Here is a 24,593-nt window from a genome sequence, read left to right as displayed (position 1 = left end):
GTTGGGCCCTAGTGTCCTACTCCGGTGTGAACCTGCTCTTTGTCTCACCTCCAGGTGCAAAGTGCTGCTGTATCTTATTTAATTAATCAAACCGCTGTGCAGCACGGACACCCTTGACCTTTAGAGGAACATATATGCTTTTCATTCTCATCGACGGCCCCAGTCCACCTAATTGATTCATCAGGAGGTCCTGCATGTAATGCAGTTGGACACACTTAAGCAAGGAGTAATCTCGCACTCATAGTGTTCTTAATTGGCCCATGATATTGATGTACGGTTGATTTAAGATGAGTATGTGACTGAAATGAGAGAGTGATATGCCAGTGGATGAGTAGGTTTAACTATACTGAACAAAAATATAAACGCAACATGCAACAATTTAAACGTTTTTACTGAGTTACAGTTCATATAAGGAAATCAGTCAATTGAAATAAATTAATTAGGCCCTAATCTATGGATTTCACATGACTGGGCAAGCGTGCAGCCATGGGTGGGCCTTTGAGGGCATAAGCCCATCCACTTGGCAGCCAGGCCCTACCACTGGGGAGCCAGGCCCAGCCAATCAGAATGAGTTTTTCCCCCAAAAAGGGCTTTATTACAGACAGAAATACTCCTCAGCACCCCCAGATGAAGCGCTGGCATGATTATACATGGTCTGCGGTTGTGAGGTCAGTTGGACGTACTGCAAAATTCTCTAAAATGACATTGGAGGCAGCTTATGTTAGAGAAATGAACATTAAATTCTCTGGCAAAAGCTCTGGTGGACATTCCTGCAGTCGGCATCCCAATTGCACGCTCCCTTTAAAACTTGAGAAATCTGTGTCATTGTGTTGTGTGACAAAACTGCACATTTTAAAGTGGCCTTTTATTGTCCCCAGCACAAAGTGCACCTGTTTAATGATCAAGCTGTTTAATCAGCTTCTTGATATGGCACACCTGTCAGGTGGATGGATTATCTTGGCAAAGGAGAAATGTTCACTAACAGGGACGTAAACAAATTTGTGCACAATATTTGAGAGAATGTTTTTTGTGCGTATGGAAAATGTCTGGGATATTTTATTTCAGCTCATGAAACATGGGACCAACACTTTACATGTTTTTGTTCAGTGTATTTACTATACGTACTTGCTCAATATTTGGACAGTCTCTGAGATCTGATATAGTCATAAAATGGAAGCCCATGTCAGCAACCTCTCTAACTTCATGAGAAAGAAAGGGCCTCATTGCCCCAAAACTTTCTGATTAAATCAGAGAAGGAAGGGAAGCAAGATATTTCCACCCCAAGTAAATCTGTTTATTTATCCATCAGCTTACAAATGTGCTGGCCCTAGTCATATGTCTCTGGGTAATCCACTTTTCTACAGTTGCACACACACATTTGTCAGTAATTGCATCCCCAGCCTGGTGGTGGAAACCAGAATTACCTTCCATTGGATTTGGTCTGCAAACCCTGCAGTCTGCAGAGAGAGAAAGAGAGTGGAAATTCCCCATATAGTTGACTTTTCACTCAGCAGAGATGCAGCTCTCAAAAACTGTGCACTAATGTGAAAATGTGACTGTACTACTCCCATTGGATCAACAGTATTTCAAAATCTGTAATCTTGAAATGTCCATGTGAGAGTGGAAATAATCCAAGGGCATTAGAAATGATGATAATATAAGTAAGAGCCTGAGATGACCCTTTAACCAGGTGATGGTCGGTGTTGCCAAGCCAACACAGAGTAGACAGGCTTGCTGTAGCTCCCTGGTCAATGTCCAAATGTGATGTAATATGTACAGTGCCGTGAAAAAGTATTTGACCCCTCCCGAGTGGTGCAGTGGTCTAAGGCACTGCATCGCAGTGCTAGCTGTGCCACTAGAGATCCTGGTTTGAATTCAGTCGTAGCCGGCCGCGACCGGGAGACCCAGGGTAGGGGAGGGAATGGCCGGCAGGGATGTAGCTCAGCTGGTAGAGCATGGCGTTTGCAACGGCAGGGTTGTGGGTTCGATTCCCAAGGGGGACCAGTATGAAAAAAATAAAAAATAATGTATCCACTCACTAACTGTAAGTCGCTCTGGATAAGAGCGTCTGTAAAATGTCAAATGTTTCTGATTTTCTCTATTTTTGATACTGAATGTTATCAGATCTTCAACCAAAACCTACTATTAGATAAAGGGAACCTGAGTTTACAAATAACCAAAAAAATGATACTTATTTTATTTATTTAATTAACAAAGTTATGCAACACCCAATTCACCTGTGTGAAAAAGTAATTGCCCCCTTACACTCAATAACTAGCTGTGCTACCTTTAGCTGCAATGACTGCAACCAAATGCTTCCTGTAGTTGTTGATCAGTCTCTCATGTCGCTGAGGAGGAATTTTGGCCCACTCTTGCATGCAGAACTGCTGTAACTCAGCGACATTTGTGGGTTTTCAAGCATGAAATGCTCGTTTCAAGTCCTGCCACAACATCTGAATTGAGATTAGGTCCAGACTTTGACTAAGCCCTTCCAAAACTTCAAATTTGTTGCTTTTTAGCCATTTTCATATATACTTGATTGTGAGTGTTGGATCATTGTCTTGCTGCATGACCCAGCTGTGCTTCAGCTCACAGAAAACCAAACACTGCATTCCACAGTAAGAACCTCATACCATGGTGGTGGTAGAGTGATGCTTTGGGGATGCTTTGCTGCCTCAGGACCTGGACGACTTGCTTTAATAGAAGGAACCATGAATTCTGCTCTGTATCAGAGAATTCTACTGGAGAATGTCACGGCAATCCGTCTGTGAGCTGAAGCTGAAGCTGAAGCGCAGCTGGGTCATGCAGCAAGACAATGATCCAACACACACAATCAAGTCTACATGAAAATGGCTAAAAAGCAACAAATTTGAAGTTTTGGAATGGCTTAGTCAAAGTCCGGACCTAATCTCAAGTCTTATTGTCAGGACTTGAAACGAGCAGTTCATGCTTGAACACCCACAAATGTCACTGAGTTACAGCAGTTCTGCATGGAAGAGTGGGCCAAAATTCCTCCACAGCTACGTGAGAGACTGATCAACAACCACAGGAAGCGTTTGGTTGGAGTCATTGCAGCTGAAGGTGGCACAGCCAGTTATTGAGTGTAAGGGAGCAATTGCTTTGTTTTGAAATAAATGAAATAAGTGTATAATTATTGTTATTTGTTCACTCAGGTTCCCTTTATCTAATATTAGGTTTTCGTTGAAAATCTGATAACATTCAGTAGAGAAAATTAGAAAGGGGGAAAATACTTTTTCATAGCACCATAGGTCTATGGCCTGACTCCACAAGACAGGATCACAGCATTAAAATGTCACACTCACAGGAACATGGGAATTGCACTGAGAGACTGAGAGGGGGAAGGTGCCAGAGCCCAGATATCTTACGCTGAAAAATTGAATAACTGTCAGCTTTAAAAACATGTTAGTTATATTACTAGAAACCGGTAACCCAGAGGTCCATATGTAGCCCTTGATGAAAGTCCCGTCCAGTGATTAACAGTGCCCATGTCAGGTTGGGATGGAGCGGAGAGCAGTAGAGCAGAGGCCACAGAGCGTTGCGTGCGAACACGCTGGACCTCCTCTGGCCCTGCACTGTGAAATCAGACAGAAAATTTGCCCAAAATACAGGAGTCCTGAGGAGAGGAGCGGAGTGGGAAGCACACACTCTCGTATCTCTTGTACACACCACTCATGCATGTACCCGTGTTCACACTCATACAGACACACACACACACACACACACACACACACACACACACACACACACACACACACACACACACACACACACACACACACACACATACATACATACATACATTCACACCCATCTAAACTCTTTCACAAATATGTCCATTCTACTTTCTAATTCTATGCCATCAAATGTTACTCATGCTATTTTGCACCCATACTCCAACCATTCCTTCCTCCCCCCTCTTTCCCCCAACCCCATACCCCCCTCAGGAGCTAGTTCATCTTGTTCCTCCTCACTCCCCAAACAGTTCATACACAGATTGCTGCACTAACCATCATCATCACCATCATCATTCAGCTAATCATTCAGCCTGTCTCTAGGGTTTTGGGCAAGAATGGGATTTCTTCCTAAATATTGCCCCATCCCTTGAACAAATGTGTCTCCGTGGGGTCATGGGTGCCTTCAGAACAGAGTGCACTCTGGGATGGGTAGCTCAGACATTGCAGTAGTGTGCCGGCCCACGGGGAACCAGTGTGAAAATGTATGCTTTCACAACTGTAAGTCGCTCTGGATAAGAGTGTCTGTTAAATAACTAAAATGTAAATTAAGGAAGAGGAAACGCATCACTTAGAGTGACACCATGCCACCTCAATTAAAACTTCAAACTGGTCCCACACAAGGAGAAAGACAATCGTGAATATTTGTTGGAGGCTGTTGCCCTCTTTCTTCTTCATCTGTTTTCTCTATTCACGCCATCCGCAAAGGTCACAAGATAATATTTCAGTCACATATACAGTAGGATGGGAAATAGTGAAGGTCATAGGTAACCAAGCCCACAATATGTCAAATTAGATTACATTTTTGTCCTATGCTATTAATTACAGTGAATGGAAAATATGTCTCTGTTTGCTATTAACCTTTTCAGTGCAACAATGAAGCAATTCGCACTCATCTTGAAATAGAAGTGGTTGATAGCAATATTAACTCTCACAATCCTGACAAGATACAGTAACTAGACTTTGGGAATGTTTAAAAGACAGTTATACTCTACTGTGGTGGTATGGTAATATGGAAACACCTGAATCACCTGTACGTGTCACAAGAATGAATATTAGCAGAAAGAAACAATTATTGCATAGCACAGAGCCTACTTTTCTAGGAGCAATGGTTGTCACTTAACTGTAAGCCGGAGTGGACCTTTAGTGATGTAAGTGGGAGTTTCAGGGAATGCATAGAGGACCCCTAGGAAAGAGAGCCTTTCCACAGCTCTCACACACACACACACACACACACACACACACACACACACACACACACACACACACACAGAGAAAGAGAGAAGAACCCACTGAAATGAAGATGGTGACAATGAGAAAAGTAGAGGAGATCAAGGAGGATATGAGAAGAGAGCTTTTAGAAGCAAAAGAGGAGCTGAAGAACAGAAGACACCATACAGACCCTGAAGAACAGAAGACACCATACAGGCCCTGAAGAACAGAATACACCATACAGGCCCTGAAGAACAGAAGACACCATACAGACCCTGAAGAACAGAAGACACCATACAGGCCCTGAAGAACAGAAGACACCATACAGGCCCTGAAGAACAGAAGACACCATACAGGCCCTGAAGAACAGAAGACACCATACAGGCCCTGAAGACCAGAAGACACCATACAGGCCCTGAAGAACAGAAGACACCATACAGGCCCTGAAGAACAGAAGACACCATACAGGCCCTGAAGAACAGAAGACACCATACAGGCCCTGAAGAACAGAAGACACCATACAGGCCCTGAAGAACAGAAGACACCATACAGGCCCTGAAGAACAGAAGACACCATACAGGCCCTGAAGGAGCAGCTACCCAGGGTCACTAACCCCAGCCCACCTCCTACCGTGCTCCACCCACTCACACCAACCAGCTCTCCAGGAGATCCCTCTCCACCCAACGCCAACTTGTCTCCTCCAGAAGATCTCACTCCAACCAACACCAACCCTCCTCCCTCAGATCCCTCTCCAACAAATAACAACCTCCCTAGCACCTCTGATAGCTCAACCAACACTCCCACCTCAGCTCAGCTCCAAGAACAACCTGGGATTGGAGTGATTCTCTTTGACTCCAACGGAAAACATTTATGGGAAAGAGAACTACTAGCTGGCTTGGAGCCGGAAAATATGGTGCCCCACGACCCAGAGTGCCCTCAAAATAATTTCAAAGGACGCTTTAATAGGAGCGAAGACAATAATAACACACACTGGAACGAATGACCTAAAGAACATGAGAGGACGTGTGGCCCCAGCTATGGCAGAAGTAGCCATTGTGGCCACAGAGATACCCACCTGCAAGAATTATAATTTAATCTCTTCTCCCGTGCTGCAATGTGCCTTTCAATATTATTTTAGAAAACAATGCAGAGCTCTCAAGAAAATGTGCACTAAGACTTAACGTATTTTTGTCACACCACAAAGATATTCACCCTCACCACATGCAAGACCACGTCCACCTAAACAGGTTGTAAAAGTCTTTACAAGGGTGCTAAAGTACAGAGCCAATATGGGAAGAAAGACCAGGAACATCGAGCCTATGGGAATCCATCAAATAAGAACACCACAGCCTCAGAGAGTCCAGCACTCCACCCGGAGAAGCCAGCACTCCACCCGGAGAAGCCGGCACTCCACCCGGAGAAGCCGGCACTCCACCCGGAGAAGCCAGCACTCCACCCGGAGAAGCCAGCACTCCACCAGGAGAAGCCAGCACTCCACCAGGAGAAGCCAGCACTCCACTCGGAGAAGCAAGCACCACCCGTAGAAGCCAGCACTCCACACTGAGAAGCCATCACTCCACCTGGAGAGTCCAGCACTCCACCCGGAGAAGCCAGCACTCCACCCGGAGAAGCCAGCACTCCACACTGAGAAGCCAGCACTCCACCCGAAGAGTCCAGCACTCCGCCTAGAGAGACCATCACCTCACCCAGAGAGACCAGTACTCCACCAAGAGAGCCCAGCTCTCCACCCAGAGAGACCAGAACTCCTCCCAGAGAGGCCGCCCACCCCCCATTCCATTGGCCCTATTTCAATACCAAACCCCATTACCTCCCATGCTGACAGGACAGCACCCCCCCACCCCATTACCTCCCATGCTGACAGGACAGCATCCCCCCACGCCACTACCCCCCATGCCGACAGGACAGCACCCCCCTGCACCATTGAGACCATCTTTCCAGCAAGACAGCTATGCTGAAGTGGCACGAAGAATAGAGCACCCTGCTGCAGCTGAGCTTAACCAGATAAGGCATCTGCTGAACATAATCTGATCAAATATCCCCCCAAAATCTTTGCTATTATCAGAAATATAATTATTAGAAATACAATCTATTATCATTATGACTTCAGTTTTAGATAAACAACCCAGAAACAAAGTTCATGAGATTAGTAATTTGCTAATCTTAGATAATATTAATATATTAGCCATTTCTGAGACTCACTTAGACAGCACTTTTGATGATACCTTTGATGATACAGTAGGAATACAAGGATATAACATCTATACAAAAGACAGGAATGTCTATGGGGGAGGTGTTGCTCTATATATTCAGAGCCATATTCCTTTAAAGCTCAGAGAGGATCTCCTGACAAATGAAGTAGAAGTGCTGTGGTCACAGGTTCACCTGCCTCATCTGAAGCATCTTCTTTTAGGCAGCTGCAATAGGACACCAAGTGCAAACTGTCAGTATCTGGAGAATATGTGTGTGATGTTAGATAAGGTCTCTGATGCTAACAGAGACATGTATTTTCTTGGTGTCCTGAACGTTGACTGGTTATCATCTAGTTGTCCTCTCAAGAAGAAGCTTCTTACTGTGACGAATGCCTGTAGCATGACCCAGGTTATCACTCAACCAATTAGAGTGTATACCAATAGTGTTGGATCTGTGACATCCACTTGTATTGGTCATATCTTCACTAATGCTGCAAAGCTTTGCTCCAAAGCAATGTCAGTTCACATTGGCTGTAGTGACCATAACATTGTGGCAATAACAAGGAAAGCCAAAGTACCAAAGGCAGGGCCTAAAGTTATTTATAAGAGATCATACAAAATGTTTTCTTAGGACTCTTTTGTTGAAGATGTAAAAAATGTATGTTGGTCTGATGTGTATAAGGAGGAGAATCCAGATGCAGTATTTGTAGAATTTTTTTGTGCCAGTTGTTGACAAACATGCACTTGTTAAGAAACTAACTGTGAGAACTGTTAGAGCCCCCTGGAATCAATGATGAATTGATCAATTGTATGGTTCAAAGAAATGATGCAAAAAAAGGTGGCAAACAAGTCAGGCTGCTCAGCTGATTGGTTGACATACTGTACATTGAGAAATGTTGTGGCTAAACTTAACAAAAACAAGAATACATTATATTACCAAAACAAGATAAATGACATAAAAAACTATGGTAAAAGACTTTAGAGCACCTTAAATGATATTATGGGCAGAAAACCCAATGAATCGCCATCGTTCATTGAAGTTGATGGGTCATTTATTTTAGTATTTTCTTTACCCCTTTTTCTCCCCAGTTGGTAGTTACAGTCTTGTCCCATCGCTGCAACTCCCGTACGGACTCGGGAGAGGCGAAGGTCGAGAGCCATGCGTCCTCTGAAACACAACCCCGCCAAGCCGCACTGCTTCTTGACACACTGCTCGCTTTTTACCCAGAAGCCAGCCACACCAATGTGTTGGAGGAAACACCGTACAGCTAACAACCGAAGTCAGCATGCATGCGCCCGGCTCGCCACAAGGAGTCGCTAGAGCGCGTTGGGACAAGGACATCCCAGCCGGCCAAACCCTCCCCTAACCCGGACGACGCTGGGCCAATTGTGCGCCGCCTCATGGGTCTCCCGGTCTCGGCCGGCTGCGACACAGCCCGGGATCGAACCGGATCTGTAGTGACGCCTCTAGCACTGCAATGCAGTGCCTTAGACCGCTGTGTCACTCGGGAGGCTGATGAGTCATTTATAACAAAACCTTTTGATATAACCATTTCAGTGGTAAAGTGGACAAACTGAGAAGTGAAATGACAACATTGAACAGTGAACCATCATATTTGTGTATTGAAGATCTAATAATGAAAGAGAAGGACTGCTGTTTTGAATTTGGTCAAGTTTGTGTGGAAGAGGTGGAAAAACGATTGTTATCCATCAATAATGATAAGCCACCAGGTATAGACAACCTAGATGGAAAACTATTTAGAATGGTAGCAGGCTGTATTGCCATCCCTATTTGCCATGTCTTTAACCAACACCTAAAGGAGTGTGTGTGTCGACAGGCGTTGAAGGAAGCTAAAGTAATTCCACTACCTAAAAATAGTAAAGCTTCCTTTGCTGGCTCTAACAGCCGACCAATCAGTTTGCTGCCACTTTTTAGTACATTTTTGGAGAAAATTGTGTTTGATCAAATACAATTCTATTTTTAAAAGAACAAGTTAACTACTGACTTTCAGCATGCATATAGGGAAGGGCACTCAACTTGTACTGCATTGACTCGTGGCTAAAATAAATGGATAATAAGATGATAGTTGGAGCTTTATTGTTAGATTTCAGTGCAGCCTTTGATGTTATTGATCATAATTTGTTATTGAAAAAACTATCTTGTTATGGCTTTACATCACCTGCCATCACATGAGTTGGAGAGTTACTTATCAAATAGAACTCAGAGTATTATTCAATGGAAGCTTCTCTAACATCAGATATGTACAGTGCGGTATCCCTCAGGGCAGTTGCTTTGGGCCGTTAGTGTTTTCTATTTTTTACAAATGATTTGCCACTTGTCTTACAATAAGCTTAAATGATTATGTATGCTGATGATTGCACACTCTACAAATCAGCACCTACAGCCAGTGAGCACACTGAGACTCTTAGCAAGGAGTTACAGTCAATTTCAGTATGGATCATTAACAATAAACAGGTCTTAAATGCATGTAAAGCCAAAAGCATTGTATTTGGTTCAAAGCTTTCTCTTAGACCTACAGTGAGGGAAAAAAGTATTTGATCCCCTGCTGATTTTGTACGTTTGCCCACTGACAAAGAAATGATCAGTCTATAATTTTAATGGTAGGTTTATTTGAACAGTGAGAGACAGAATAACAACAAAAAAATCCAGAAAAACGCATGTCAAAAATGTTATAAATTGATTTGCATTTTAATGAGGGAAATAAGTATTTGACCCCTCTGCAAAACATGACTTAGTACTTGGTGGCAAAACCCTTGTTGGCAATCACAGAGGTCAGACGTTTCTTGTAGTTGGCCACCAGGTTTGCACACATCTCAGGAGGGATTTTGTCCCACTCCTCTTTGCAGATCTTCTCCAAATCATTAAGGTTTCGAGGCTGACGTTTGGCAACTCGAACCTTCAGCTCCCTCCACAGATTTTCTATGGGATTAAGGTCTGGAGACTGGCTAGGCCACTCCAGGACCTTAATGTGCTACTTCTTGAGCCACTCCTTTGTTGCCTTGGCCGTGTGTTTTGCGTCATTGTCATGCTGGAATACCCATCCACGACCCATTTTCAATGCCCTGGCTGAGGGAAGGAGGTTCTCACCCAAGATTTGATGGTACATGGCCCCGTCCATCGTCCCTTTGATGCGGTGAAGTTGTCCTGTCCCCTTAGCAGAAAAACACCCCCAAAGCATAATGTTTCCACCTCCATGTTTGACAGTGGGGATGGTGTTCTTGGGGTCATAGGCAGCATTCCTCCTCCTCCAAACACGGCGAGTTGAGTTGATGCCTAAGAGCTCCATTTTGGTCTCATCTGACCACAACACTTTTACCCAGTACTCCTCTGAATCATTCAGATGTTCATTGGCAAACTTCAGATGGGCATGTATCTGTGCTTTCTTGAGCAGGGGGAACTTGCGGTCGCTGCAGGATTTCAGTCCTTCACGGTGTAGTGTGTTACCAAATGTTTTCTTGGTGACTATGGTCCCAGCTGCCTTGAGATCATTGACAAGATCCTCCCGTGTAGTTCTGGGCTGATTCCTCACCGTTCTCATGATCATTGCAACTCCACGAGGTGAGATCTTGCATGGAGCCCCAGGCAGAGGGAGATTGACAGTTATTTTGTGTTTCTTCCATTTGCGAATAATCGCACCAACTGTTGTCACCTTCTCACCAAGCTGCTTGGCGATGGTCTTGTAGCCCATTCCAGCCTTGTGTAGGTCTACAATCTTGTCCCTGACATCCTTGGAGAGCTCTTTGGTCTTGGCCATGGTGGAGAGTTTGGAATCTGATTGATTGATTGCTTCTGTGGACAGGTGTCTTTTATACAGGTAACACGCTGAGATTAGGAGCACTCCCTTTAAGAGTGTGCTCCTAATCTCAGCTTTGTTACCTGTATAAAAGACACCTGGGAGCCAGAAATCTTTCTGATTGAGAGGGGGTCAAATACTTATTTCCCTCATTAAAATGCAAATCAATTTATAACATTTTTGACATGCGTCTTTCTGGATTTTTTTGTTGTTATTCTGTCTCTCACTGTTCAAATAAACCTACCATTACAATTATAGACTGATCATTTCTTTGTCAGTGGGCAAACATACAAAATCAGCAGGGGATCAAATACTTTTTTCCCTCACTGTAAACCTCAACTGGAGTTGTGCATAAAGGGTGTGACCATTGAACAAGTTGAAGAAGTCAAACTCCAATGAGTAACATTGGATGGTCAGTTATCATGGTCAAGTCATATTGATAAAGTTGTTGTGAAGATGGGGAAGGGTATGTCTGTTATAAAAAGCTGTCCTGCATTTTTGACACAAAGATCAACTGTACTAGTTGTTCAGGCTTTGATCTTGATTACTGTCCGGTAATATATGGTCCAGTGCAGCAAAGACAGACCTAGCAAAGTTGCAGCTGGCTCAAAACAAAGCAGCACGCCTTGCCCTTAACTGCACACATAGAACGAACATCAACAACATGCATGGTAGTCTTTCATGGTTGAGGAGGAATTGACTACTTGTCTTCCAGTCTTTTTAAACATTTGTGTGTTGAAAATGCCTAACCACTTGTATAGTCTATTTGCAACAGACATACATTCCCCACCCGACACGCCACTATGTGTTTCTTCACTGTTTCTTCACCAAACCAAAAATAGATTTAATGCGGTGCTCAGTTATGTATAGAACCATGTCGTCATGGAATGCTCTGCCACCAGAGGTTACTTAGGCAAAACCAAGTTTAGTTAAAAAAAACAAATATCACATCGCATCTCCTCTTTCTAAAGATCTAATTTAAATGTATTTAAATGTAATGTAAGAATAAAGAATATTAATATGTATATATAAATAGTGTGTAAATAGTTTTTTTTTTGTTTGTTGGTATCTTTCCAGAATACATTGAGCGTACAAAACATAAAGAACACTCCCCTTTTGCTTCAGAACAGCCTCAATTCGTTGGGGCATGGACTCTACGAGGTGTCGAAAGCGTTCCACAGGGATGCTGGCCCATGCTAACTCCAATGTTTCCCACAGTTTTGTCAAGTTGGCTCGATGTTCTTTGGGTGGTGGGCTGTTCTTGATACACACGGGAAACTGTTGAGCGTGAAAACCCCAGCAGCGTTGCAGATCTTGACACAAACCGGTGCGCCTGGCACCTACTACCATACACCGTTCAAAAGCACTTAAATCTTTTGGATTGCCCATTCACCCTCTGAATGGTACACATACACAATCCATGTCTCATTTTTCTCAATGCTTAAAAGTCCTTCTTTAACCTGTCTCCTCCCCTTCATCTACACTAATTTAAGTGGATTTAACAAGTGACATCAATAAGGGATCATACCTTTCACCTGGATTCACCTAGTCATTCTTTGTCATGGAAAGAGCAGGTGTTCTTAATGTTTTTTTACACTCAGTGTATAACACTTATATATTTTTTTTAATGTATTTTAATTTAATGTCCTTGTCTATAACTGTTCTGTACTTTGTGTATTTGTATATTTTATGTGGACCCCTGGAAGAATAGCTGCTGTATGTGCAGTAGCTAATGGGGATCCTAATAAACAAAACAAAAACACACACACACACACACACACACACACACACACACACACACGTCCACCACAGTCAGAGCCTGTGCACTGCTGGCATCTCTACTAATTAAAGGTCATTCAGTCAGTGTGGTGCCAAAAGAAAACCAAAATAAACCGTTTCCCCAGTTTCCCATGGCCTCCAGGTCTCAGAGAAACAAGACTGGGTGTTATTATTTTACAGTATAGTAGGTTGAAAACTCCAGAATTGTTGTGGATTTAATGCGTTTCAGTAGAAAAATATGTTCATTAGACCACTGCCTTTTATTCCCTCTGTTACGCTGTCAAATTAGCCACATTCTTACAATGCCTGGAGCAGGCGTTCAATTCACTTTGCTTTGTGTTTTCCTTTGTCCTCAGAAAATGGCTGAAGGGAACAAACAACTTGGAGCCTTTCAGGATTTCCATGTTTTCTTGTAGCGAGAATTAGCATAGAATGGTGTTTTGATGTTCGACAGAGGCTTTAGATGTGGCTAGAGCAGAAAGAGAGAAGGAGAGAGAGCGAGAGAGGGGGTGGGGGCAGAGTGAGCTCTCTGTGGTGGTCTAAGGTGAGCCGTCTGCCTGTGCTGGTGGAAACCGTCACGACCGTGGAATCCGTCACGAACATGAAACCATAGAACCACAACAGTATGTAACGGGTGGCTTAGTCACGGATAGGGAAAGACATATTTTATAGTTGTCAGGCTGGTTTAAGACGGTCCAGGATGAGACGGAGCCGTGTGTGACCTAGAGGATGATGGCTGGGTGTGAGCTGATGGATGCCACTGAGGCTGTCACTGGGGTGAGGAGGCACACATGGATCCAAGGCTCCTGGTGCTGAATTGATCTTGCCTCCAATCTTGGATGTACACTGAAGCTGTCAGGGAGGGCACTGGGTTCCTTCTGTGTCACACTTACATAAGCACGCACATACACATGCACATAAACATACACATGCGCACAACTCCACCCATAGTGAATACACAGAAATGCTTTTCAACTCCTGTCTTTTGGTTGTGTGACATACTCTGTACCGCTGCAACCCTTATATGGGATCTCACTACATTGTTATCTACTGGGCTGACCCTCAACTTCTGGTAGTAATGGGCGTCGTACATTAGAGAGACATGTTTGTGGAGTGGTTGTGAAGAGTGAAGTGGGATGGAAATGAGATAGATCACCACTGTGGCTGACTTCCTGACTCCTCAGCCCTGCTGATGATGGCTAATGGGAACCCACAGTTAGTTTAGCACTCAGCGAAGTGTCAAGTGCCTAATCTGATCTCAATGTTGTGGTTAACCTTCAGTCTTAAGTGTCGTGATCACCCTTTCAGAGGAATTTGCAATTTGATAACTGACTGTGTGTGTGTGTGTTCCCCAGTGAGCATGACGTGGGGGAGGATGACATCTACGACTGTGTTCCCTGTGAGGACGATGGAGATGACATCTACGAGGACATCATCAAGGTGGAAGTACGACAACCCATGGTAAGAGCTTTGTGTGTGTGTGTGTTTGTGTAATTCTCTGCTTGTCTCTCTATCTGTGTACGTGGGTGTCTGTGTCCTCTCTGATGCTCTCTATCTGTCAGTGTGTGTTCTATTCTGCTCTGCTCATCTCTTATGTTTTTCCCTTCCTTACGCTGCAGATCAGATACATGCAGGTAAGTGCCCTGACTCACCGATCTGTCATCCAGCTCTGTCCATCAGTCTGTCTGAGTCTGACATGTCCCCACAACACCCTTCCCCTCAGATGACCACACCATTAGATCAATGGCACACAGCACAGGTCAAGAGAATACCCCATCTGCCCCTGTGTGTGTGACTCACCATGACATCACCATATCACCATCAACACCATGACAGTGACACTATATGACGTCATCAAAAGCAGCCAGATCAAACCCCAATACAGCCTTCATCAGTTCCTATGTCAGCTCTGTAGCTGTGCTCTCCAGCATGCCTGATTGGGTGATTGTTTTCTAATACCCAGCTGGATCTGGGCCACTGAGTCTCTAATTGACTGTGGTTTGACTTGATTACCCCCCTGTTGTATTATCAGAACTGTTTATAAACATTCAGTTCTGTTCCAGATGACACAATAGAATGATACTCCTCTCAACACAACAACCAAGACTGCTGACAGTTGCAGCCGCCCAAACAATTGTGATGGAGATGATGTGAGAGATTTTGGCAGGGTCGTTTTATCCGTCTGTTACAGTCGCAGATGTTATTTTTTTCACCGGTCTCTCACTTTTGCATTGCATTGTGATTCACTGAACCGATGCTGCTGGGCTAGCCAGCCTTCCCCTCCTCAGCGCCCCTACCTCCCCCCCCAGCCGTAGGCCCCATGAGATGCTGGCCTCCCTCTGTTTGTTTTCCCTGTCCTCATCCTCTCCCCCTCCCTAATGGGGGGCCTGTTTGCGCTGCTAAATGAATCTGGATGCCGTGGGCAGGGTGTTTGCCTTGGCTGGTCCACACTCCCTGGCCCCGCTCTGCTCTGCACTGTGCCTGGCCCCAGATGTTCCCAAAGATACAGAGCTGCAGACACAGATGTTCATTAGCACTTGCCTGTGAGCAAACCTGCCAGCACTGAACTCATACAAATCCCCCAGTTCCAGCGTTTATGTCACCACTTCCCACAACACGGCCAATCGGCTTGCGTTACACGACCGGGTCCCAGCAATTACAGTTAATCAGAAGTATCATATTCTATTGGATCATGTTGGAGGGATGAGTGAGAATTGGGCTCATTTCATTAAAAGTGCTCATCAAATTGAGTGGTTTGGATGCAGTGCTGCAGGGCCTCTGGGTGTAGCTGGGTTCTGTTCTGGAATCCCCCTGTCTGGTAATGTTGACAGTCACACCTCCCTATAAGCATTGGTTACTGTACATTGATGAATGTAACTCAAAGGGAAAATACATTGTGTCCTTTGTGTGTCCTTGTTACCTAATGGATTCCGCAGATGTTGATATCTATTTGGATAATGATGAATATTGTACATTCTATCATATACAGTTTGTACAGTATTTATACAGTACAATTCTCTAGCATATATCAAGCCATATGATTGGTAATAATTATATTACATGCCTAAATAGCAGCCCTACACGTTTGAGACCCATCATTAGACAATCAGACACATTAACTACCTTGTCAGGGACGTGTAATGACATAATGACAGCCCAGCATCACTTTTCCTGTCGTTAATTACCTCCACAGAAAATGGGCATGACAGAAGACGACAAGAGAAACTGCTGCTTAGTGGAGATCCAGGAGACCGAGGCCAAGTACTACAAGACGCTGGAGGACATTGAGAAGGTGGGTGAGGGACAGAGCTAGGGAAACGTGTGTGTGTGTGTACTTACGTTTATGTACATACATATCTGCATATGTGTGTGTGTGCGGTGGCTGGCTGGCTTGCAGTGTTGGGTGTAGCTCGCTGCTAGAGCAGGTGTGTTTTGTCACATCTCCTGTGTCAGGCCTCAGGAAGGGAGCGGTGTGGAAATGTCAGCTATTGGCAGGTTCATTGGAGAGGACAAATGTCTATGGAGCAGATCGATAGGCTCATTATTGGCATAGTCCCATGGGAAGAGACTGATCTCCAGGGCTCTATGTGTACACACACAGACACACACAGTTCTCCCAGGGTTTTAAATTATGTCAGCGGTAAAACAGCAGCTTCTCCATGATGAGAAAGAGATTATTCTCAATTTGATGGACAGTTAGACATGATCCACTCCACTGGTTCCATTACATTAAGGGTGTGTTTGTGTTTGCTGAGCTAGACAAACATGCAATTAAACCAGAATCACCTTCTTATAATCAGAGGAGTCGTTTGGGCTTGATTGAGTTGGGGTTAATAAAGCCATCATATCTTCATTACATTTTAATGGCTCTATTTGTTATCATTAAGATGATGTAATGTGACAAGCATACAATAACGTTATTAAAACAACAGGGAAGGTTTGTGCCAGTGAACATAATCAGTGGTTCGTACTCACAGCACGTCATGGGTACTTCAAACAAATGGGTACACGTGTATGTAAGATAATGATTAAGCTACTAACACCTAGCAGCAACACATTATAGTGAAGCCTGTTTTATGATCGATTTTCCTGGCGCCCCCAGCGAATGCTATTGGATTGAACTGCTGTTTAATATACAACTTAACACTACTACCGATTTGTTTACAATGTCAACAGGTTCAGTCAATTATGTTTGTACTTTAGGCCTACTGTATATTGCCATACAAGTTCTTTTAACTTCTCAATTGTACTGTTTTGGTATTCTACAGAATTATATGATCCCTTTGAAGCAAGTTCTCAGTCCACAAGACATGGAGTCCATCTTTGTAAATCTCGAGGTGAGTACTGTTGAGTGTAATCCTAGTGTCAGTATGGAGCTGATGGAGCTGTTGTGCTGGTGTGACCCATGATGACTATGGTTGTGCTGTACCCCATACAGGATGTGATTAAGGTCCACTTTGCTCTGCTGAGGGCCATCGACCTCAACATGGTGAGCGGAGGCAACGGTCTGGGGAAGATCTTCATAGACTTCAAGGAAAGGTTAGTAACCTCAGGGACTTGTGTGTATGTATGCGTGCGTGCATGTTTGAGATCAGTATTCCCTGTGGTGCCCTGTGTGCATGCAGTTGGATTTAGATGCAGGATTTCAGGATAAGACAGAGGATAGATGGGATTAGTGTTAAACAGAATAGGTCAATTAAAACGCACGTAAGCAAAGAGCTGACTGGGTCTGTAACACTGTTATAATGATAATAAACAATTACTAGTTCAGATAGCACGCTCTAAATGTTCTGCAATCTGTGTAGGCTGTTGAAATTGATTCCTGTAATCTACTAGGGATTCATGAAAACACATTAGTGGATAGAAGAGAAGGCAGTCAGAGCTGTTGAACACTCCAGCTGCATTACAGTACTGTGGGTGATGATGTGCATGCGTATGGAGTGGTGATGTGCTTCCCGCTGTGCTGTGCTGCGCTACTCTACTCTTTAGGTCATGGTAATGATAGGCCCTGGTAATGATGGGATACAGCCATGACAGCCCTCTAGGAATGTTAGTCCTGATCCAGCCTTATATTAAGACATTCACATGGTGCTGGAGCCAAACCTCGTCAAATATATATGTTTGTGTGTGAGTGTGTGCTTGTGTTCATCTGTGTATGAGCATGTACATAGTACATGTATCTGATTATAGTACACAACCGGTAGGGGGGGGGGGGGGGGGGGGAGGGAGAGCTGACAGACCGCAGCTGCCAAACAGACCGCAGCTGCTTGGGGGACCTGGAGAGCTGCATCACACAGAGCTAACGTGACAGCAATGACACCCTCTATCCCAATCTCTCCCTCACCTCCTCCCCAAACACAAAGTTACCCCTCCACATTCCCTCTGTTTATCGAACAGCCACTGCTGATCTGATTGAGCTGTCCTTAGATCTCTTACATTTTACATTTTAGTCATTTAGCAGACGCTCTTTTCCAGAGCGACTTACAGTTAGTGAGTGCATACATTTTCATTTTCAACTCTCTCACGCTACACTAAACCAGGCTATGCCCTTACTGTACCATGGGCTTTTCTAAACCTACTGCACCACTATGCTACAACCAGAGAGCAGCAAGGGCTTTTAGGTCACTGCACATCTCCTAGTTGGCCTAATCATGGGCCACCACATGGTCTGCCAGCTGCTATTACAGCCCAGGCTTTAACATTACTATGACGGGTAGGATCAGAGTTGGGACTTGTAGAATGTTGAACTTCCCTACACTGCAATACGCTAAAAAGCTATTTCTTCCCACCTTCCCATCATCAGAGCATTGAAAGATGTCAACAGGGAATGTTAATATTTACCTTCTGTGACATTCTGCTGAATGCGGAACAGGAGGGTATTTTGGGTAAAGCTCCCTTTGATATTCAGGAGATGATTGACAGGCAATCTCCCGTTGTTTCATTATGGGTGGCTCTCTAACCAGTAACAGAGCCCGGTGACTAGGGGATTTGGCACCACTCCGATGGATCCATTCTCATCAAAACCCCTCGTCGATTGGTTCTGAGGAGCCGGCTTCGTTTAATTAATGTTGTTATCTCTGCTTGTAAGTCCCATTGACCTTTGCAACAATAAGCCAATTTTTTTGTCTCTTTGAGAAATGAATGAAAAGCTTTTCATGTTGTCATTGCTGCACCCAGTGAATGCCATGCTGAAAATGTCAATGTGGCTAATGGCACCTTTTCTAAAACATGCTAAGACTTGATGACAGTTTTGAATGTACTTTAGAGGAAAGCATAGAGCTGGGTGATATGGACAAAAATCCATATCATGATAAATTGACTGAATTATTACGATAACAATAAATTGAACGATAAGCTTAACATTATTTTGCACCACAGTTCTTTTTTTATATTACCCTTAAAACTATTAATACTACACATTTAAATGTTGTAGCTATCAATTGTCCCATCAACAATCAACCAACCATATTAGCAAAACTTATTTCATTTCAAACTTCACATTTCTCTAGTAGAACCCTATAGGTTATTTATCGTAATGAACGATATCAGCAAAATGTCCAAGACAAGTGGTCGGTTTGATCGGTGTTGATCATTTTCGTTTTATCGTCCCAGCTCTAGGAAGGCAGCCTACTTTTGTATAAGAGGCTTCCCTGCTGCTTCACCATACATTACATTGGAGGGCTTGCCACTTTCCCAAACCCCAAACTCATTTCCGGAGTAATCCGCACCTCTGATAACCCTGTAATATGTACTTAGAGGCAAGCAGAGAGCTGTTGTACCAGAGGGCTCCGCCTGCGTTCCCTTCCATTTGCTGTGTGCTGAATGTGTTCAGTGAAGGTGAGGGGGTCCCAATGCCACGTGTCAGACAATATTACCTCTCTCTGCAGCCTGTCACTTCTGCTTTGCTAGGAGATTTCCTCTCCAGCCTGACGCTCCAGCCAGATGCGGCTGCAGACTCGCTACAGAGGTGGGGGTGAAGGCCGGGGGAACAGTTACTCCAAATTGTGTTTTCTCTGAAATAACATGCATGGCGGCGTTCCCATAAAGAGAGAGCTGGTGTAGCGGCAGCAGGGGTGGTAGCACCGTCCGGAAGAGAGAGAGAGGAATTTAAAGAGGGAGTTTCCATGTCACTGACGGAAAGTCTCCCTCCCTCCCACAGAAGAGCTCAATCTAAAACGACTGTGGAGTTTAGGGGTTGATTCCTCGACATGATTTTTTTTACCGTCCATCTTCCGCCTTCACTCCCAACACTCGCTCTCCCTCTAAATATTTCTCTATCTGTCTATCTCTCGCTCTCTCTCTCTCCCGCTCCCTTTCACTTGCACCCTCTCTAGTTCAATCGAGTACAGGCTTAACTGAATTAACAAAAAGACGGAATGCAATATGACATTTTATTAAATCGTTTGGGGAATGGCCACTTCTCCGGGGGAAGACAATCTGGACCCTTTCTTTCTAAAATTTGCCACCGAAATTGTCGCAACCCCTATTACTAGCCTGTTCAACCTCTCTTTCGTATCGTCTGAGATCCCCAGAGATTGGAAAGCTGCTGCGGTCATCCCCCTCTTCAAAGGGGGTGACACTCTAGATCCAAACTGTTACAGACCTATATCCATCCTGCCCTGCCTTTCGAAAGTATTTGAAAGCCAAGTTAACAAACAGATCACCGAAAATTTCGAATCCCACCGTACCTTCTCCGCTATGCAATCTGGTTTCCGAGCTGGTCATGGGTGCACCTCAGCCACGCTCAAGGTCCTAAACTATATTATAACCGCGATCGATAAAAGACAGTACTGTGCAGCCGTCTTCATCGACCTGGCCAAGGCTTTCGACTCTGTCAATCACTGCATTCTAATTGGTAGACTAAATAGCCTTGGTTTCTCAAATGACTGCCTCGCCTGGTTCACCAACTACTTCTCAGATAGAGTTCAATGTGTCAAATCAGAGGGCCTGTTGTCTGGACCTCTGGCAGTCTCTATGGGGGTGCCACAGGGTTCAAATCCCGGGCCGACTCTATTCTCTGTGTATATCAATGATGTCGCTCTTGCTGCTGGTGACTCTCAGATCCACCTCTACGCAGACGACACAATTTTGTATACATCTGACCCTTCATTGGACACTGTGTTAACAAACCTCCAAACAAGCTTCAATGCCAAACAACACTCCTTCCGTAGCCTCCAACTGCTCTTAAATGCTAGTAAAACTAAATGCATGCTCTTCAATCGAACGCTGCTTGCACCCGCCCGCCCGACTAGAATCACTACTCTCGGCGGGTCTGACTTAGAATATGTGGACAACTACAAATACCTAGGTGTCTGGTTAGACCGTAAACTCTCCTTCCAGACTCACATTAAGCATCTCCAATCCAAAGTTAAATCTAGAATCGGCTTCCTATTTTGCAACAAAGCCTCCTTCACTCATGCTGCCAAACATGCCCTCGTAAAACTGACTATCCTACCGATCCTTGACTTCGGCGATGTCATTTACAAAATAGCCTCCAACACTCTACTCAGCAAATTGGATGTAGTCTATCACAGTGCCATCTGTTTTGTCACCAAAGCCCCATACACTACCCACCATTGTGACCTGTACGCTCTCGTTGGCTGGCCCTCACTACATATTCGTCGCCAAACCCACTGGCTCCAGGTCCTCTATAAATCACTGCTAGGCAAATCCCCGCCTTATCTTAGCTCATTGGTCACCATAGCAACACCCAACCGTAGTATACGCTCCAGAAGGTATATCTCACTGGTCTTCCCCAAAGCCAACACTTCCTTTGGCCGGCATTCCTTCCAGTTCTCTGCTGCCAATGACTGGAACGAACTGCAAAAATCTCTGAAGCTGGAGACTCTTATCTCCCTCACTAACTTTAAGCATCAGTTGTCAGAGCAGCTTACTGATCACTGCACCTGTACACAGCCCATCTATAATTAGCCCACCCAACTACCTCATCCCCATATTGTTATTTATTTTGCTCATTTGCACCCCAGTATTTGCACATCATCTTCTGCACATTTATCACTCCAGTGTTAATACTAAATTGTTTTGAAAGGCTGGTCATGGCTCACATCAACACCATTATCCCAGAAACCCTAGACCCACTCCAATTTGCATACCGCCCCAACAGATGATGCAATCTCTATTGCACTCCACACTGCCCTTTCCCACCTGGACAAGAGGAACACCTACGTGAGAATGCTATTCATTGACTACAGCTCAGCGTTCAACACCATAGTGCCCTCAAAGCTCATCACTAAGCTAAGGATCCTGGGACTAAACACCTCCCTCTGCAATTGGATCCCGGACTTCCTGACGGGCCGCCCCCAGGTGGTAAGGGTAGGTAACAACACATCTGCCACGCTGATCCTCAACACGGGGGCCCCTCAGAGGTGCGTGCTCAGTCCCCTCCTGTACTCCTTGTTCACCCATGACTGCATGGCCAGGCACGACTCCAACACCATCATTAAGTTTGCAGACGACACAACAGTGGTAGGCCTGATCACCGACAACGATGAGACAGCCTATAGGGAGGAGGTCAGAGACCTGGCAGTGTGGTGCCAGCATAACAAACTCTCCGTCAACGTGACCAAGACAAAGGAGATGATTGTGGACTACAGGAAAAAAAGAGGACTGAGCACGCCTCCATTCTCATCGACGGGGCTGTAGTGGAACAGGTTGAGAGCTTCAAGTTCCTTGGTGTCCACATCACCAACAAACTATCATGGTCCAAACACACCAAGACAGTCGTGAAGAGGGCACGACAAAGCCTATTCCCCCTCAGGAGACTGAAAATATTTGGCATGGGTCCTCAGATCCTCAAAAGGTTCTACAGCTGCACCATCGAGAGCATCCTGACTGGTTGCATCACCGCCTGGTATGGCAACTGCTCGGCCTCCGACCGCAAGGAACTACAGAGGGTAGTGCGTACGGCCCAGTACATCACTGGGGCCAAGCTTCCTGCCATCCAGGACCTCTATACCAGGCGGTGTCAGAGGAAGGCTCTCAAAATTGTCAAAGACTCCATCCACCCTAGTCATAGACTGTTCTCTCTGCTACCGCACGGCAAGCGGTACCGGAGCGCCAAGTCTAGGTCCAAAAGGCTTCTCAACAGCTTCTACCCCCAAGTCATAAGACTCCTGAACAGCTAATCATGGCTACCCTGACTATTTGCACTGCCCCCCCACCCCCACCCCATATTTTTATGCTGCTGTTATTCTGTTAATTATTTATGCATACTCACTTTAACTTTACCCACATGTACATATTACCTCAACTACCTCAACTAGCCGGTGCCCCCGCACATTGACTCTGCACCAGTACCCCCTGTATATATAGCCTCCCTACTGTTATTTTATTTTACTTCTGCACTTTTTTTTCTCAACACTTTTTTGTTGTTTTATTTTACTTTTTTATTTAAAAATAAATGCATTGTTGGTTCAGGGCTGCAAGTAAGCATTTCACGGTAATGTCTACACCTGTTGTATTCGGTGCATGTGGCAAATAAAATTTGATTTTATTTTATTTAAATTGTAATTATTTTGCACTATGGCCTATTTATTGCCCTACCTCCATAACTTACTACATTTGCACACACTGTATATAGATTTTCTATTGTGTTATTGACTGTACATTTTGTTTATCCCATATGTAACTCTGTGTTGTTGTTGTTTTTATCGCACTGCTTTGCTTTATCTTGGCCAGGTCGCAGTTGTAAATGAGAACTTGTTCTCAACTGGCTTACCTGGTTAAATAAAGGTGAAATAAAAATAAATAAATAAAAAAGATCTTCGGCGCCAGATGATGTGATGGCAGGTAGCCCTATGCAGGGCTGCTGGCATTGAAACACCCCTGCTGGGGGAAAGCAGTTCCAGTGATGGGCCTTAAGGTTATTATAGCTGGTGGTGGTGGGGAGGTGTATGGAAATTATCATTAGTAGGCTACAGGCAACATAACTGAAGCTGAAAGCCATATCTTAATTGATATCTTACTGTCGATGGCCACCCTGCGACTTGGTTTGCTGCTGTGAGGCTGGATAATATAACCATTATTCAAGATAGAACTGATTGCAAGGACTGACTTAACATATCAAGTTATTGCAGAAGACGTTTTGTTTATGACGAGATAAAATACAAATTAAATGAAAATGCCTAGAGGGATGAGAGTTAAAGGCAGTAGTAGGTCTACTGAGCTCATAAAGCTGAAGACTCAATTGATAAAAATGACTGTGATATTGCAAAGCCCCACTTGTGAAGTAGGCTACGATTATGCATGTCTGCCAACTTCATAATGTCAAATATGAATGACTATGCTTACAGACTTTAGGAAACATATTATCTCTGATTATTATACGATATCAATCCATGATTGCTGGCGATGGAGTGTCGGCGTGGCCGTTCGACAAGCAGCTCTTGGTTTCACCTTAGTTCGAGTAAACTCCTATGCAACCATATACAGTAGCTGTAAACAACACGAGTTTTCATGGCCAGGTAGGGCACGACCATGAAAGACACGCCAGTGTTATATGGAGTTCCATACATTCTAATATAATGAATAGAGAGGAGGGAGCGATAGTGAGGGGAGAGAAAATACCACAACATGTTAAGGGGAAAGAGTAGGCCCGTGGGCTATACACCTGAAACCAAACACCACAACATGTTAAGGGGAAAGAGTAGGCCCGTGGGCTATACACCTGAAACCAAACACCACAACATGTTAAGGGGAAAGAGTAGGCCCGTGGGCTATACACCTGAAACCAAACACCACAACATGTTAATATACGTAGACCCATGATGAGTGAAGTATTTCATTTGAACTGTGAAGCCTACACC

General features: G+C 44.4%; 1 protein-coding gene across 2 annotated transcripts in view; it reads left to right on the top strand.

The window, feature by feature from the left end:
• The window catches only part of vav2 (vav 2 guanine nucleotide exchange factor), a 211,281-nt gene that overhangs the window by 161,604 nt on the left and 25,084 nt on the right, over nt 1–24,593 (top strand). For both annotated transcript variants that reach the window (XM_084160943.1, XM_084160944.1), the window contains exons 5-8: nt 14,124–14,229; nt 15,962–16,060; nt 17,037–17,105; nt 17,207–17,307. In XM_084160943.1, the coding sequence (XP_084017069.1) occupies nt 14,124–14,229; nt 15,962–16,060; nt 17,037–17,105; nt 17,207–17,307 (375 nt within the window). The remainder of the gene's footprint in view (nt 1–14,123; nt 14,230–15,961; nt 16,061–17,036; nt 17,106–17,206; nt 17,308–24,593) is intronic.

This window comes from Coregonus lavaretus (genome assembly GCF_964263955.1).
Source record: "Coregonus lavaretus genome assembly, chromosome: 4".
Lineage (NCBI taxonomy): Eukaryota > Metazoa > Chordata > Actinopteri > Salmoniformes > Salmonidae > Coregonus > Coregonus lavaretus.
Note: the sequence above shows the minus strand (reverse complement) of the source record. Positions and strands in the feature narration are given on the sequence as shown.